We start from the raw sequence: 17,849 nt of genomic DNA, 5'->3' as shown, positions 1-17,849 counted from the left end.
CTCCTGCAGGAAAGACCTCAGCTGTGTATCCACATCACGGCCCCCGTGGTATCTACCCCAGCTCCCCAATGCCAATAAATACCCTCTAGTATCGTGGCAACTTCCCACATGATTCCCTCGGGAACATCCCAGAGGCTGCAACTCCTTGGAATGGGTTCCTGGGACCAGGAGAATCTCTATCGCTGATTCCTAAGAGTAACAAACAGCAGGAATGAGATCTCGCTCATCACATGCAGATGCTGCCCTTAAACACTGCGGTTTCACGGGGAATGTTCCCTCTGGTTGAATGGCTTTGGGACTGTTTCTTCCTGTGTGTTCAGGAAAAGCATTTGCATCCTCCCGCTTGCCTGGTTGCCTCCCAAGACAGACACTGAGCAAACGCAAACAGGGCTCCAGCACAGTCCCTTCCAGTAATTAAGACTCTGTCAAGTTTGTCAACTTAGAACACTTTCTGCATTCCTATCGAGGAGTCTCATGACACATTCGTTTCGACTAAAAGCAGATGCCTGCTTTGGAATAAAAAAAAAAAAACAACTGACACTTGGGGAGAATTTAAGAAATTCCAGTAACAGAAATGAATGGCTTTGGCGAGCCACTTGGCAGCAGTAAAATTTCCCATTAACCACAGTGTGAACTTGGCGTGCTACTCCGCCCACTTAATTACCATTCCTTGTCAGGGCGTGCTGTTGGTGTTGGATCCACAAAGGACGCCTCCCACAAACGGAAACAGCCACACTGCACTTCTCCAGCTCCACCTTAAAAGCTGCAAACTCCAACTGAGATGACCTTTGGAGAGGACCCAGTTTTTCAAAGCTTTTCTCTCTTTTACATGCAAAGACAAAATGGGATTATATTCTGCTTAGGTGGCTTAGGTTCAAGCTTATGGAGAGCAACTCTGGGCCTTGCAATGGAAACACAACACCTTCTTCCCAAGGTTCACCCTCGTTTTGCTTTGACTTCTGGCTGGAGCCATGCACAAAGACCTGAGGACATTGCTCATATTACAAACTTGTGCAGAAGAGAACATTTTTTTTTTTCACAGTTCAAAATTGTACTTATTCTAGTTAAAATTCAGAAAGGAGATTATTGCCCCTGGCCTACCACATGCCCTCAGGTTGGAAATTCAGGAACTAAAGAGGGAACGTGCAAGCCTGTGCTGTCACGCAACAGCCACAGTAGGCGATACAGTCCACATCAGGACCCTTCCCAGGGGCTGCCCAGAGCAGCAACCACAGAAACACCAGCCTTGAGCCTTCCTGCCTGTGCACTTTAGAAGGGTCTTGCCCTCTTGGTGGTCCGTTTCGTTACGCTGTGGCTGTGTACTAGTCCCAAAACAGCCATGCTCCCTGCACATGCGTAGCCATTTCTTCACGTGTGCATGGAGGTGAGCTAGGAACCAGGGCCAAGCCAGTATCATTTCGAAGAGCACCTAACATGTGCTGTTGAGACTTGAAGGAAAAGGTTGGGACCTGGGTGACAGCAGCCAAGAGCATCCTGGTTTAAGCCAGAATCAATGTATCTTGCAGTGAAAGGCCGCTTGGATGACCCTGTTTAAGGCACAGTCCTAAACAGAGATGGCTGCCTGTTGTCTGAGCAGTGTGACATGGCAGATGCTTCAACTCTGAGCTTCAATGTGTGTATCTGCGAAAGATACACATCACCCTGCCTTTGCAGGGGTCTGTATCATGAGGAAGGCACCTTGCAGAGGTTCTTGCCCATAGAATGATGCAGCAGATACATAAATGTCAGGTCCACTTGCTCGTTCCTACTCTCCACCCAGAGGCCACTGATTTCCCCACGAAAGGGGAGGGCTGACACCAGGGCACGCACTACACCCGGAGAGAAAAAGCTCTCCGCTGGCCACCTCCTCACCCCTTGGCTCTGAGACCCGAAGCCTGGAGGCCTCGTTAAAGGCTACAGCTCCCAACTCTACCACCTGGTCCCACCTTGAGAAGGAGACTGACCCTCACAGAGTGTTGCACGCAGCTGTCCAACTGTGTTCTTTATCCCTGACTTATTAGGAAGTTTAGACCAAGATTCTGAGCTTCACACTGGAAGTGAGAAATTACGTCCCTAGAACACTTATGGCCAAAATTAATTCCATCTGTATTGGGTTCCAGGTCCTATGTTAAGTGTTTATGTGGACTATTACACTTGGTACCCATGAAGCATGGAGTCCCTGGTCTGGTGTCCACGTCTGCCATGAGTAACTCAAGAATGAACTTGTGTACTCAAGGCCACACACCAACACACAGTGTAGCTCAGACTCCAGTTCATGCAGCTGGGGCCTGGGACGTTTAGTTTCAAGCAGGGCACTTGGGGTAGCAGGGACCATGACAGCACCAGCTTCAGAAGTCCCCTCCCAGCTTCCCAGAGTGGGCCTTCCACTACCCTGATTCCCTGTCTGTAACCATAGGTTGTAGGCCTGTGCTCAGGCTGTCCCAAAGAAGCATATCATCAGACCAACATCAGTTGCCTCCCTCTGCCTTCCAGGTAGGGGCTCTATGGTGCTGCCAGGGTCAAGGCAAGAGAAGGGAGGCTGTTAGAACTGGCAAGAAGTGAAGGCAAAGGCCAGCCCCTCACCACCTTCCCACTGAGCTCATTGGGGGCGACCCTAGAGGTTACAGGTAGGGCTGGGCACCACAGACCATACATATGCTAGGGCCCCCCTGATTCTCCTGCTGGCCCACAGAGAGCTCCCCAGCCTGGGAGCTGTTGGTCCTCCCTGACAGCGTTTGTGCACGGGCCACACTGACCCAGGTGCTTGTTAAGCTGTAGTAAGACAAAGGGACATAGAAACACAATGAAACACACACACACACACACACACACACACACACACACACACACACACACACGGTTATACACACTTCTCTTACACTCTTAACGGAACAATGCCTTCTTTAACCTCTATCTCAAGTCATTCTAAATGACTTACCTGCCCACAAGACAGCCAAAGAAGCTGGGAAAAGATGAGGAGGGGGAGGCGGTGGGAAAATGATTTTTAGGGCCAGGGGACGCCTGAAAACTCCTGGGCTTGACAATGCCGTCTTGCCTGTTAAATCATCCTCTGCTAAAAATATTTACGTGAGGAAAGAAAATGATGATATTCCAATTCCTTTAAGAGAATGTAAACAAAACCAGGGGGGTTCCTCCAAGGCTGCTGTCACCCACAGGGCTTCCGGCAGCGCAGCTCTGCTTCTGGCCTCAGCAGGGTTGACTGCAGCTGTCACAGCAACAGAATAAATAGGGAAAGGTCCTTTGCTTGTAAAGCCGACTCTGGGCTTCAATCCACTCAAGTTCACTTCATTAGTGAGCACAGTGGGAAGGAGAACTGTTGCGGTGAGGAAAAGCCACTCAAGAGACACCGTAACAATTAGCAGCGTGGTTGTGCCAGCTAACTCCCAAGGCACGGGGGAGGAAGGAATGCTCATTTCCCAGACATGGGCGATGAAAACAGAACTGCATTATTACATGGGCTGGAGGGGTTCTCATTCTTTTAAGCATTTACTGTTCTAGTAGTATTTATTTGAAACACAAAGTGGCAGAGACCCATGAATATTATTCATAAGGATTTAATTGGAGAATGGCCAATTAGAAGAAGGATTCTAAAACAGGCTTCTCATGAGGGAGGTGGACAGGATAATGAAAAATAAAAGCCAAGGGATCCTGATCCAGGATTAGGCAATGGGTTACCTTTCCTGGAATGGAAAATTCCAAAGTGATGTCACACATGTGACTGAAACAAACTAGATGAATCATGGTACAGGGTAGACCCTGTACAGCCACCAGTGTCAGACAGTACAGACTCCAAAAACAGTCAGGAGCAGGAGTGTCAAGAACAAGGGCATGAATAAAGAAAACCAGGTTTCCAGAAGAGAGGGGCTCATCACACTGGAGTAAGACAAAGGGACACAGAAAGAGATGCTGGTCACAGCCACACCCTGTTTCAAAGGGCCAACTGGAGGGAGAGAGAAGGGGAAAAGAGAAGGGTTGGCAGAGCTGGGAGGCCAGGTTCAGAGAAAAACATTTCAGAATCCAGGTATCAGAGAGTGGGAGGGTCACACGACTGACAAGGCCACGGCAAAGTCAGGATAGTGAGTGTCCCTAGGCACAGCAGAAATGGAGAGCCCTGGAGCGGAGCACACAGAGGCAGCCCATGACTGATGGAGCTGTTACGTTCCCTAAAGATGCCAGCACGGGGTGGAGAGCAATGGCAAGGCATTCCTGTGGTCCTCAGGTCCCTACGGTTGTGCAAAAATTTGTGAGATGCTAGTTTTGAGAGTGGAGATGGTGTTATGAGATGCTAGGTAGGCTTCAAAGGAGCTGGGAGGAGGAGACTTGGGGACAGGCTTCTGTTACATCAAGTTAAGCTGCTGCAGGGACACCCACATCCTGTACTGGAGTGCCCTGGTTTGAGCCTTGGCTTTGCTCCTGATTCCAGCTCCCTGCTGGTGCCTACTCTCAAAAGCAGCCATTGGATAGTGCAGGTTCTTGGGTTCTTGCCACCCACATGGGAGGCCCAGAACAAAGTTTAGCTCCTGGCTCTGGAAGCCCAGCCTTGACTATTGCAGGCACATCAGGTAGTAAAATAGCAGATGGAAGATCCTGGTTTTTCCAAAAAACCGAGGAAGGCAGGGAAGAAGCCCCAAAAAGGATAGAGAGAGCTGGGAGAAAGAGATCTGTGGAGAAAAAGTTATGAGTGAAAGATGAGAGCAGCAAATGCTACAGGGTTGGGACTGGACAGAACAGATCTCAAGGAACCCTGGCTACTGACAGGTCACCATGGGGAAAGTAGAGGAGCAGGCCTCCATTCCCTACTGATGTGAGCAGAAGGACCTCAGAAAGCAATCATTTATCCATTAGGCTGGCATTCTGTATTCCCAGATGTGAGAACAGCCCAGCCATCTTTGAATGTGCAAGTCGCCTTTCTGTGAAATAAAGACTGCGTGGCCAGAGCCAACCCTCTAAGGAATATCTCCCCGGCACTCACATCTATTTTAAAGATAAAGGATGCCCTCCTTCCTGTGTCCTTCTTTAGAAATTCAATGTTCCAGAAGATCAAACTAAACAAAACCAAATTGTGCTGTGTCAAATTCATCTTCTAGACAGTTCAATGACTGGACATTGCATTTCCCATTCTGAGTTTTGATTGTAAGACTTATTATACCACACACCACTCACATTCTGTGATGGGGATGGAGGGCTGTTTTGACAATGAGGATGGGGTTGATACCAGTTTACAAGAGGTTCTTCTCTTATTCCATTTCCGTAACAAACACCAGCAGCTATTCTATCCAGACATTCACAGAAATACCTTCAAATATCCTGAATTTAAATATTCTATTATATTATCTTGAGTCATTAGGGACTTCATATCTGTTTGTAAAAAAAAAAAGTTTATGCTAATCTCATCTGTTTTTCTCCCTCGCTTTTTGACATTTTAGGTTTCAAGCAAAGGCAGCAAATAATTAATATGAATTAAGAAGGCCGGCGTGGACAATCACCCCTCATCGACCTTTCTCACTGCCACTGTGCTGTACAGACTCACAATGGATTAGCTTCAAAATCTAGAGGAACAGTCATGAAGGGGGCCCACAGTGTGTGTATGATGCCCAGGGAATCTCCTGTTGCAAACAGGGCTGAAGGTGTCTGCATGTTCCAAGAATTCAAATGAGCTCCTGGGACATTGCTCGGAGGTTCTGACATGATCACATCTTATTTAAAGATGGTTTCCGGGGCAGACACTTCTTGCAATGTCAAGGTTCTTAGTGAATATCTGTGTTAATCCATATACATGAGCATGCGAAATATTTCTTTTCCAAGATAGACAATGAGTCAAACACACCCTGGATTGCAAACATTTTGAGTAATAAAAGAATGTATGCCATTCCAGTAAAATTTTAATTTTTGCATTTTTAAAAATTACCTTTAGTACTACTTGTTAAGATAATTTGAATTATACTAGAGCTAAATAGAATGTTACTAAAATTCATTTATTTTTATATATAATTGCCTTGAGCAAATGTTTGGCACAGTAAGGGCTTGGATTCAAATCCTGACTGCTCCCAAATCCAATTTCCTACTAACGTATATCCAAGGAATCAGCAGAAGACGCCACAACTGCTGGGTCTCGGTCAGCTACCTGGACATATGGAGGGAGTCCCTGGCTCCTGGCTCTGGCCTGGCTTGGCCCTGGCTTCTGTGGACGCTTGGGGAATGAAACAGTAAATCAGAGATCAGCCTCTCTTTCTCTGCTTTTCAAATAAAACAAATTTTAAAAATACATCTACCTAGAATCAAGTGAAGACGTGTTTAAACAGACAAAGAGATACCAGCCAGTGTGAAGCAGAGAGGGCACATTCGGGAAACAGGAGAGGACAGACTGATGGCAGAGGGACACCTGGAACTGATGGACACAGGAAAGCAGCACACACAACAGTGTGGTGTTGCAGTAACCAGACATCCCAGCAGCATTCAGACAGCGGCAATCGGAACTGCACTGGCAGCCGGAACTCCACCCACAACCAGGTGGGAAGGGGAGCTCACAGGAGCTCAGGGTGTGAACCCAGATAAAGAACTGCCTGTCCTGCTGTGATTTGTTTGATTTGGCCAGGAGCAGCGACAGAGCAGCAGGTCCCAAACAGGCAGTGCAGGAACAGGATGGATTTCACAGCCCCAAACCCCAGTAAGGCTGAATCAGTGCCATCTTATGTAGGGGGGCAAAGGCTATGGGATAGGACTACACAGCACTAAGTTGAGAGCAAACACATTTCTGGCTCTGTGAATTGCAACAATGTGGTATCCTACAGGTTTCACCCAAGAGAGGTCTGGGTAGCCCCAAGACCTAACAACCAGCAGATCAAGGACCCCAGCAGCGGCATGTCAGGCACCTTTTTGTACAGTGTGGCAAAGGCTTTGAGACAATAGTGAGCTGTACATGTGTTGAGCTGGGAGTGAACTCACAGAGTTCAGTGCACTGCACTGGTCCCACACTGAAAATAATACCGATTTTGGCATCTTATGATTCAAAATAGGTCCATGTGGCCCTAGGACCTAACAGCCAGCAGGTCCCTGCAAGATCAGCGCCATGAACAACCTAGGTGTGTATAGGACACCCGATGTCTCCCTACTCCTGGGAACTGCTCAAGCTGGAAGAGGGAGAAAGCTTGAATAGACAATGGTACAGCCTTAGCATGGAACCACAGGAGATGGAGAGTGGTGAGCTAGGAGCTGGGGCTACAGAGACCATGGTGGAAATCTAACATAAGAGCCCAGATCTGAAACTCACTGGCGGGATTGGCACAAGTGACTACAAACAAACAGCTATGTACCAACTGCAATAAGTAAAATCGAACTGCAGCCCTGTGGGTGACAGAGCTTAGAAACCTGCCCCAAGGATAAGAATCAGCTGACCAGAGGTACAATGACCAAGAACAGAAGGCAAAAGCATTCTTCACCATGATACATGATAACCAAGCTCTCTTCAATTGAACATAAGCACTTTTTTTTTTTCAGTTGGTTTTCATCATTTCCAGTTTCTATCAGATTTTAACCACCTTATCTAATTGGAAAAATGATGTATTGATGTAGTTTTTATTCATTTCTTATTTGGTTTCCTTCCTGTTCATTATGCTTTCTTGTTATTTATTTGCCTGTGTTAGTGAGGTATTTCAGTACGTGGCAAGTTCACTCTTAAACAGAAAACTGCAAGAGCAAGTGTTCAGTGGATTAAGTAGCCACTGGAGACATCCAGTCCCATATTGGAGAACCCTTGGAGTCTTGGCTAATTCACATTTCTGATGTAGTGTGACGCTCATGTGCCCGGGAAGCCACAGGTGATGGCTCAAGGGGACTGACTTCCTGCTTCCAGGATTTGACCTAGGTTAGCCCGAGCTGTTCTCAGTACATGGAAAGTGAACCAGGGGTTGGAAGACCACTCTTTGTTCTTTTCTTCTCTCTCTCTGTTAACTCTGCATTTAAAATAGGCTCATTAGGGGCATAAGACTTCAGAGCAAGGTGGCTCCTATGGTCTGTGTGACAGCTTGTTCTGTGATCAGAAGAGATTCAATGCAAACACAGACACACATATGCACAGGTGCGGAGGACAGCATCTGTGAGAACATGCCCAAGTCAGGAATATCCCAGGCCATGAGCAGGATGCATGCTAGGGAGGTAGGGAGGTAGTGAAGTGCCAGGATCACCCCAGAGGGCCAGCAGGAAAGAACAAGGTAAACCTTGAGCCTCAACAGACAGTGTGGTCTCTGCAAGTATAGATCCAGAAGCATATTCTCTAAGTATGTTAACTGCCAGTACACACCCTCACTGGAGGGATTGCGACAAGTGGCTGCAAACAAAGAGCTGTGTACCAACCAGTGTAGGGGCATGAGCTCACATCCCGGCTGCTCCACTTTTGCTCAATCCCTGCTTGTGGCCTAGGGAAGCCACGGAAAATGGCCTGAGTTCTTGGGACCCTGCACACACATGGGAGATCCATATGAAGTGTATGGCTCCAAGCTTTGGATTGGCTCAGCTTTGGCTGTCGTGACCATTTGGGGAGTAAATTAGTGGATGGAAGATCTTGCTTTCTGTCTCTCCTTATCTGTCTGTAATTTTACCTTTTCAATAAAAATAAACAAACCTTTTAAAGCGTCTTTGGAATAAAGAACTGCTGCTAGCCTCAGCAGATCCTAAGTTAATGAGACCATGGGCCATTCCCCAGTCCCAGCCCTTAACAATCCACACACGTGTCTTGGAACTAGTGCTTCTGGAAAGACAGTCCAGGAAGCACTCCTTTGGGCTCCTCAGAGTCAGGCCTTACCGGGATGAGGTTCACTTTCCCTTCCAAGTCTGAGAATCCTAACTCCTCAGCTCCAGGGAGGGGCAATGACCCCAAGAGCAAAGGAGGATGCAGGAGGGAAGGGTTTCCGCCTGGCCACTTGTAGACAGGACACTCACTTCAGCAGATTGCCCAGGTTAAAGAGAGCCCGGTTGTGCTGGGGGTGCAGCTGCAGCGCCCTCTGATAGTACATCTGTGCCTCCGCCGTGTCCCTCGTCAGGGTCCCAAGGTTGTTCAGGGCACTTGCATGGCGTGGATACAACCTGCAGAATCAGAAACATGAAGCCAATCAAGGTTCCTCAAGTCTCAAGTTGGGCCCACCAATCCCAATTATGCTTCCACTGAAATGAAACAAATCCTTAACTCTTTGTTAACTGTCTGCATCAAGCCTTGAACATTTTTGTCTCACCTGAAGGTACATAAATATGGCTGCAAAATACATACCTGATGTTTACAGCTAAACAACCCTTAAGCAGCATGAAAATAAGAAATATGTAAACCTACCAGGGTTGACTCAACCTTTGTCCTTAGACGCCTACAGTAACTTCCAACTGCCATGGCAAAAATCCACCCTGCGTTGGGGATGGCCTTCCAGCCTGGTGCGGGGCTGGCCAGCTGCCTGTCAGGGGTCTGGATCTAACCACAGGTCTCTGGGGTGGAAACTGCCTCAACACCTTTGCACTGGAGCAGAAGGACCTCTTGACTGAAAGGCTGCCGCCCCTTAATACAATCTCTCTCCCCATTAGAGCTCTCCATCTTGCCCTACTTTGACTATCTTATCTCATTCCCTCATCCTCCTGCAAGCTGGCTGCACCTGGCATGAAATAGTTCTTAGAATAAAAATTGTGCGAACTGAAAATAGTTAAAAACTGAAAATTAGAGGCTGCTGGCATAATGACACAGCATGCTAAGTTATCAGCTATGGCACTAACATCCAATATTCATGCTGGTTCAAATCCCAGCTGCTCCACTTCCAATCAACTCCTTGCTTATGGCCTGGGAAAGCAGCAGAGGATGACCAAGCCTTTGGACCCCTGCCCTTGGACTCCTGGTTCCTGGATTACTGACCCAGCTTTGACCACTGCGGTTATTTGTGGAGTGAACCAGCAGGTGGAAGATTCTCTCCTGTCTCTCCCCGTCTCTGTGTAACTCTACCTTTAAAATAAAAAAGTATTTAAAAAAAATCCCTTGAATATTAGCGAATGCCTGGTGAAGGGGAAATCAGCACTCCTAGAGCTCAAAGGCAAACATACACAAAGCCAGACCAGTGTGGCTCTGTAATTTGTTAGCTTCCAGGCCTTTGCAGTGGACACATGTAGCAGTCTCATAGCCTTACTCTCTCACCATCACCCAGGGCCCTTCCGACAAGCCCCTGGGCTGGCTTTTAATGAAGATAGGCCATGATAATATCCTAGGGATAAAAAGCTGTGCACTCGTCCAATGTTTTGACAAACAAATGTCACTTGTGCTCCTGTCATGCACCTTGGAGGATCCGTTTAATCTGGGAATGCAAGGGGTTCTTTTGGAAGTCCATGGAAGATAAGTTACACAGTTTTGTGTCTTGGTTCAGCACAGAGCTTCCTAAGCTGATGTGACCTTTCCCAGTTCTCTCATTTCTCTCTCAGAACAGCCATGAGTATCCATTAGTAGGAGATACTCTATGTGGCTCTTCTGGGCTGACAAGGGACAGATTTGATACGATAGCCCTGAGTATCACATCGCCCCAAAGTCTGAAAGCCCTAATTACAGCAGCTTTGGGGACTATTAAGAGACATTATATTAAAGGAAGTCAGTGGATGGAAATGCAGCAAGTCAGTGCATGTGACACTGTTTGCTTTGCTTTAGTCTCCTCTAGCTGGCACAGAAAATTCTAAGGTCCCTAATATCGGCGTCTTAACTCCCAACTCTTCAGTGGCTGGCTGGCCGACAGGTGCATGGCGCTTTCTCTGAGATGCCAGTGGAACATTTCATTGGTACAATGAGAAGCAAAAGCACTCTCCCATAGCTGACCATCACTCCATGCCCTCAAGAGTCTGGGAAGCTGCTGCTAAGAACTGCTTTGGCAGTGGCTGTAGGAGCTTGAATTCTTCTAAAGAGGCTTTTGTTTTTTTCACGTCAAACAAAGCACTACAGCCTCCAAAATATCTCGATGGCATCCAGTGAATGTGGTAAGGACAATGGCCATGCACCTTGCCCCCTCTCGGACCAGCAGTGACAGAAAGCACCTGTGGCATGTGTGCCTTCCTGCATCCCACAAGAGGCAGGTTTTTAAGACTTTCTCCCTTCCCTCATTTCTTCACACGGTGGAGCCCTTGAAATAAACATCTACTGGAAAAAAAAAAAAACCCTACACAAAAGGTCAAGGTGAAGCCTGTAAGAGCTTCCACAGTGGGCCCACCAAGGTGTCCAGGGGCCTGTCTGCTCTGCCAGGCAGCTGGACCTCAGCAGCTGGTCCCAAGCCCTGCTGCCTGGAGGTTCGATTCTCACAGGATCCTACCGCCATGCCAATGGACAGCCAGGTGCTTCCAGTGTCCAGTGACTACAATCAGAAAGAGAACACGAGTCCATGCCAAACTCTCAAAACAAACAAGCAAACAAAGCAAGCACTGAGAAGGAAATCAAGAGAGAACAGATGGAAGCCCGAGGAGAGACCAGGGCTTCTCCACCGCTGCTCTGAACTCTAAGCAGGAGTGGATGTGCAGGAGTGGAAGGAGGTGCAGAAAGAGAACGCAGTCACAGAGGAAGCCCTGTGATGACAAGGAGCCCAAGCCCACCCAAGGGGCAGCTCGGATTCCCTCGGGCTTAGTGATGCCACCACAGCCACAGCTCTCCCCCTGGAAACTGTAGCCATCCATGGATTATTCATAGTAACAGTGAGGGTCTAATAGCAATCTCCTCTCTCACTGCGTATCTAATTAGGCTCACCTTACAAGCGCTGAATTATTTATGAAACAGAGCTGAATTTCATTAAAAAGAATCCTTAACAACCAGGTCACAAGAAACATCTTAAAAATATTTATACACTTGCACATATAGATGTTTCCTTTAAATCCGGACTCCGCTTTCCTGTGGGCCTATGCAAGGACAAGATTTATTTGGTATATTTACTTTTTAAATAACTTTGGAGTTGGCTTGCTCTGTGTCAATGCTGGGGTCTCCACTGACGGAGGAATTTTCGATGGAAAAGAGGAATAATTTCAGCAATGCCTATGTTGCTACATAGGAACCTGCAAGTATGTTTCACCAAAGACCCGTTGGTGGTTATTCCCATCTTCATCCAAAAACCTCAACAAATGACTGACTCACTGAGCTGCAATAGACTTTTGAGGACCAGTAAGAACAGAACCAGATTTCTTCCGAACAGTCTTAGTCAACATTTGTGTTGTATGTAGGGACTCTCGCTACTCATAACCATCATTCCCACTGAAGGGTATTATGGAGCAAGGAGACCAAGCGCCTTCTGCAGAAAGTATGTTACACTGTCCAGTACACCTGGGGCACAATGAAACGGATTTTTCCATCCTGAAGAAAAGAAGTACAGGTATGTGGATCAAGTTTTAGAAGCTGAAGAAAATCTATTTTGCAGTATTGAAACGATTTGAGTATTTGAATGCTCTGATTTTAAGTAATTGGAAATATTTAATTATAATAGTTGTATTTATTTATTTGAGCGGCAGGGAGAGAGAACTGCCACCTGCAGGTACATATCCCAAAGGTTCCCTAGAGCCTCAGGTGTGAATCTGGGATCCAGTGCGGGACCCGCACATGAGTGGCAGGGACCAGCTTCTCTGAGCCATCACCACTGCCTCCCAGTTGCTGCCAGAGCAGGAAGCTAGAGTTTGGAGCTAAGTCCCAAACTCAGGTACTCCAAGCGAAATATGGATGGCAGAGCTGCTGGGCTCCAGTTCTGCTTCAGGTAGATTTTTAAAGTTTGTTACTACTTTCATTTTGTTTGACAAAGAGAAGAGACAGACACAGAGAAATCTTCCATGTGTGGGTCACAGCCCCCAGTGTTTACAGCATACTGGGCTCAGCCAAGAGCCCAAAACCTGATCCACGTTTCCTTCATGGGTGACTGAGACCCAATTACTTGTCCCCTGCTTCCTCTCAGAGCCTAAGTTAGCAGGAAGATAAAACTGAAGATGGAGCGGGGGTACACATCCAGGTACTCCCATTTGGGGAGTGGGTACTCCACACAGCATCTCAATTACTGTTCAAACACATACCCTGTCCTGTATTGTTGTTTTTACAATCCTAACATCTAGGTAAGTGTGTTAGGGGCTCTTCATTTTTATCTAATGACATTTCACTGTCAGAATTAATAAAACAGACAATCAAGGTCATTAGTGTCCTCCATTCCCAATCACCGTCCCTCCAAAGTGTGCACCAACAAGGCAGCGGGGGAGAACAGTGTCCTTAAAAGATGGAAGGCAGGAGCAAAAGAAACTGCGTTCAAAAGGCCCTAGAATGGCATCAATGGCACTCCACATTTTAAAGTGCTTTCACACGCTCTGTGTCATTTAACCCTCAACATTCCTCAAGTGGAATGATCGTTCGATTTCACCACGCAGGGCTGAGTGGCTGAATGCATGAGCTAGACATAACAACAACAGCAGCTCCGGACATGGACGTTCTGAAGTGCCAAGGAGGCAGATGGGTCCTGAAAATCTATTTGTCTGCCCAAATGAAAGCCAAATCATTCCACCTTCGGCGATTAAAATGCCCTGTTACAAATGAAGAGCTTCCATTTGGAACGCTTGTTCCTTGTTTATTTATTTATTTTTTGGGGGGCACTTCTTTCAACCATGAACTGGTGGCTCAGTGTCAGAAGTGAGAGAAACTCAGTACCCAGGAGCCCGGGACACAGAGATGCTTCCTCGCTGCCCAAACATGTGCACTGCCGTGCGAGGCCACTGGGATGCCTGGAAAGCCACTGAGAACAGCGGCGGAGTTGAGTGTAGGGCACACACGTGCTTTCCAACGTGCTACTCCCAGGCCTTCTGACTACGGAGTGGTTTTATGTTCTATTTCAGGCACTTACTTTAAATTTTGTACAATCTGTCTCAGAGTCACACCCACTGTTAATTTTTCATTGTTGGAGTACTTCTAGAGACATTTCCTTGCTTGCATAATACTGAATCATGTGCTCCGGTTTGTAATTTCCTTTCAGAGACTACACACCCTGATTTATTTGCCCGATTTTCATTCCACACATTAATTTATTTGAGGTTAACTATGCTAAAGTCAGATGTTTATTTTCCATTTCCTGTGGAGGAAAATAAAAAAAACGCCATGAGAAAAACATAGCTGAGAAAAAAAAGTTAACCATGAATACCTGAATATCAACAAAGCAAAAACCTAGACCAAAGAAACCTTTTGTGTCTTGATAGGCTACGGTCAACCCTGTTGGAATTTTAGGTGTTTCAAGTGGCTGCTCCCCTCGGATGGACCGTCTGGGTCGTGATGTGGTCACATTGCTGGGTAGAAGATGGGTCATTTTATAGGTCTGCCTCTTTAATTGCTTGGCACTGTCGTTAACATCAGGTCTGTGTGTTGTCACGTCCCCTCTTCTGAACCAGCACACACGCTTTGGGAAGCAGTGAAGCAGCGGAGTGGGACACCCTTCTCCAGGGCCCTCCTCGTGGGGACCCAGCAGGATCCACCCAGCCCTAGGATGTCATGAGTCATTGGGAAGGGCTGAGCTTTCCTGATGCACGGGGTGGGGAACTTTACTGAAAAGCTTTTCTACTCTTTGGAGCCCAAAAGTAAAGAGGATTACCCTTCCTGGAGGGGTCACTTTGGATCTCAGGGGCTACTTCGGGAGAGTGCGTAAATAACCGGAGTTCGAAGCCATGAGTGACTCTCTGCGTGCTTTTGGATTTATGCCTGTCCTTTAGTTGCTTCCTCCATAAAACCTAATAACGCTTTGACTTCTGTGGACAAAGGGGTCTCTCTGTGAACAAATGAGATGAAGAATTAAAAATATCCACCGTACCTACTACACTGAACACATGGGAAGTCTGGGGCCAGCTACAGCACCTGTGGGAAGCTTGGCTCAGCACCCTCTGGGGTGCTAATGAACCCTTGCCACACTGGAGGAGCCAGCTCTCCTCCCTCCTTAAGAATCTTCCATTCTTCAAAAGTTATTCTCTTTACTGCTGCCTTGACCTTCAATTTGCTCCCATCAGTCAAAGTAATACCCATTATCTCTTCATCATTCAGGCAGTGAATAGTCGAGACATTCTGTAGCCACCTGTTTGCTACACAGCAGGTTCCCAGAGGTGAAGGAGTAAGCTGTTCCTTTCAGAGAGGGTAGCAATGCTCTCTGTCAAGGACTCACTCCAAAACCCGCCAATCCCTCCTCATCTCAGGCACAGGATGCCACCGGCCACCACAGCAACTTTCTCCAAACTCTTCCAACACGCTCACGACCAAGCGGGACTCCAGACATGTGCAAGGATTACATCCTGGTTATACCGAGACTCAAGGTCCTGCGCTGTACATCAGCTCATTGCTGGGATCCTTGTACCAATATTCCTCAGGCCTGAACACAACCTGGCTGATGAATTAACTTGGTGAAGAAACACAGATGGGCAGAGGGAAAGTGGGCTAACACTCCCCATCAATGACTGCTAACCAAGGGGATCATTAGAGGCGAGGAGGGCAATTCCCCTCTAAGGAACTGTCACCACTGCCTGCTGATGGGTAGGGCTGGAGCTAGGCTTATTATTCTTCCTTCAACATACAGGGCAGTCCTGCAGAGTTAAGAACTGTTCTACCCAGAGCAGTGACAGCCTCTGATGGAGACATGCTGCTTGCTACTAGACAGCTGCCCTCTGTCCAGAAGAGCCTGTGATGGATACAGATTATGTACTACTTTCATCCAATCTGTCTTCCCATGGACATTTACTAGGCACCTGTTAATGTGCCTGGTCCTCTGCTAAGGACCAATCAGAAGGCAGCTGTTCTTGCCTATTGATGGAAGAGAGATCAGCACGCCACATCACGCAGCACAAGGATGGCAAATGGAGAAGCTGCTAGCATCCAAGGAGCTGGGTCCAGAACACGCATCAAGGGGTCTCCTGAAGAGCTGATGCCTTTCCAGAAGGGGACAGTAGGTAAGGTGGGAGAGGTCTAAGAGGAAAGGAAAATGCAGAGGACCTGGGGAAATGCAATCATTTGGCTCAGGCTGGAACAATGAAAGGAGGAAAGAGAAGAGGCTGCAAAACTAACAGGTGCACCTGAGCAGTCAGGAAAGAGCAGGTGCAGCAGCTGTGGGCAGGGTGTGAATCCACACAGAGCCTCTTATAGCAGCCCTTGGTGCCAAGAACACGACAAGGAAAGAGATGAGAGACTCAAGCTCCTTTAAAGGTTTGTGGATGGAAGAGTCCAAAGCAGGAGCAGAAAACCCAAGCCAGCAGAGTATCACAGGTTATCAAAAGCCTTACTTAAAGGAGAAGGAAGTGGCCACCAAATTAGGTAACTCACATTTAGATGCAGAGAATAAAATATGTAGCATTTATTCACCAAATATTTACAATTCCATGTGCCTGGTCATCTCCCTCATACATACAGAGTTTTCTCTTATCTTTCAGGGCAGGCTCACAGATACTTAACCTAACCCCGAATAAGGATGGGGGGACCTCAACAATACCTTAGAGGGGCATGTGTCTAGCTTGGCACTGGATACGCCAGTAAAGATGCTAAAATGCCACACTGGAACTTCTGGCTCACAAACCTACCTCTGCTCCCTCACTCCGCTCTCCTATCCATCCAGACCTTGGGAGGGAGGCAGTGATCCCCAGGTCACCAGGCTCCTGCCAACCTGGGAGGTCTGGACTGAGTTTCTGAGTCCTGAAATCAGCACTCCTTCCCATCAGTGGAATGAACAGGCATGTGGGTGTGCCTATGGCATCTGTCTGTCTCTCTGTTCTTCAACTAAGCGTATTAAAAAAGAAAAAAGTTCAAGTTCATGGAAATGTCTATTGTCACTGAACTCCATTTCCATGCATTTTTGGAAGTCCCTTCGCTGGCAGAGTAGCAGACGCTGCGCAGAACAATGAGGCAGGGAAGAGGAAAGAGAAGTGAGTGGTTACTACCCTCTCAGGAAGGTGGCCAGGCAGGGAGGGCCTCGTAGAGCCAATAACAAGAGCCCTAAAAAGAGGGAGACAGGCAGCCATTTAGGCATCAGAAAGTGACAGAGAGGGAATCCGGGACAGAATCCCACATACAAGTGTTCAGCACTGCCATACGGCATGTAAAGCCACAGCTTGTAGTGCTAATATCCCATAGCCATTTTGTGACCTGGCTCCTCCACTTCTGATCTAGCTCCCTGCTAATGAGCCTGGGAAAGCACTGGCAGCAGAGAGTCCAGGTACCTGGTCCCCTGTACCCATGAGGGAGACCTGGAAAAATTCCCTGGCTTGTGGCTTCAGATCAGCCCAGCTCCAGCCAATGAGACCATCTGGAGAGTGAACACGTGGATGGATGGTCTCTGTCTTCCCCCCACTCACTCTCTTTCTGTAACACTACCTTTCAAATAAATACATACATATTAAAAAAGAAGAATCCCACACACAGGGATTCTTCTGTGAGGGACCATGTAGCTGGAAGTGCAGGAGCAAGGGGGAAGCCTTTTCAGGGCTTGGGGCAGTCACTGTGAGTGAGATAGGAGCCACTGCTGGAAAGGGCAAAGCATCCGAGGCTGCTGTGTGGCCACAGTGTCGGAGGAGAGAGGGACCAGTCAGAATACTGCAGTGGTCTAGATGAGAGACGAACAGCGCAGGAGGGGGAAGTGGTCAGCTCTTGGAGATGCCAGTCCCACAGGCTGAGTTGCTTGCTGCTGTGTTTAGATATTGCTTTGAGCCTTTCACATGAATTCCCTTATAGTCCTGTGAGAGGGCAGTCCACTACTCTCCCTGAAACAGGATGCTTAGTACACATGCTGGAAAATTAGTGACAGTCACAAGAAACCATGCATGAAGCTGGCACAGTGGATTTTGTCTTATGC

General features: G+C 47.5%; 1 protein-coding gene across 3 annotated transcripts in view; it reads right to left on the bottom strand.

Annotated features, from left to right (window-relative positions):
* The window catches only part of TMTC1 (transmembrane O-mannosyltransferase targeting cadherins 1), a 188,301-nt gene that overhangs the window by 24,547 nt on the left and 145,905 nt on the right, over nucleotides 1-17,849 (bottom strand). For all 3 annotated transcript variants that reach the window (XM_040972266.1, XM_040972267.1, XM_040972268.1), the window contains one exon: nucleotides 8,959-9,102. In XM_040972266.1, the coding sequence (XP_040828200.1) occupies nucleotides 8,959-9,102 (144 nt within the window). The remainder of the gene's footprint in view (nucleotides 1-8,958; nucleotides 9,103-17,849) is intronic.

This window comes from Ochotona curzoniae, unplaced genomic scaffold (genome assembly GCF_017591425.1).
Source record: "Ochotona curzoniae isolate NIBS_2020 unplaced genomic scaffold, NIBS_Ocur_1.0 contig_2235, whole genome shotgun sequence".
In the NCBI taxonomy this organism is placed as follows: Eukaryota; Metazoa; Chordata; class Mammalia; order Lagomorpha; family Ochotonidae; genus Ochotona; species Ochotona curzoniae.
Note: the sequence above shows the minus strand (reverse complement) of the source record. Positions and strands in the feature narration are given on the sequence as shown.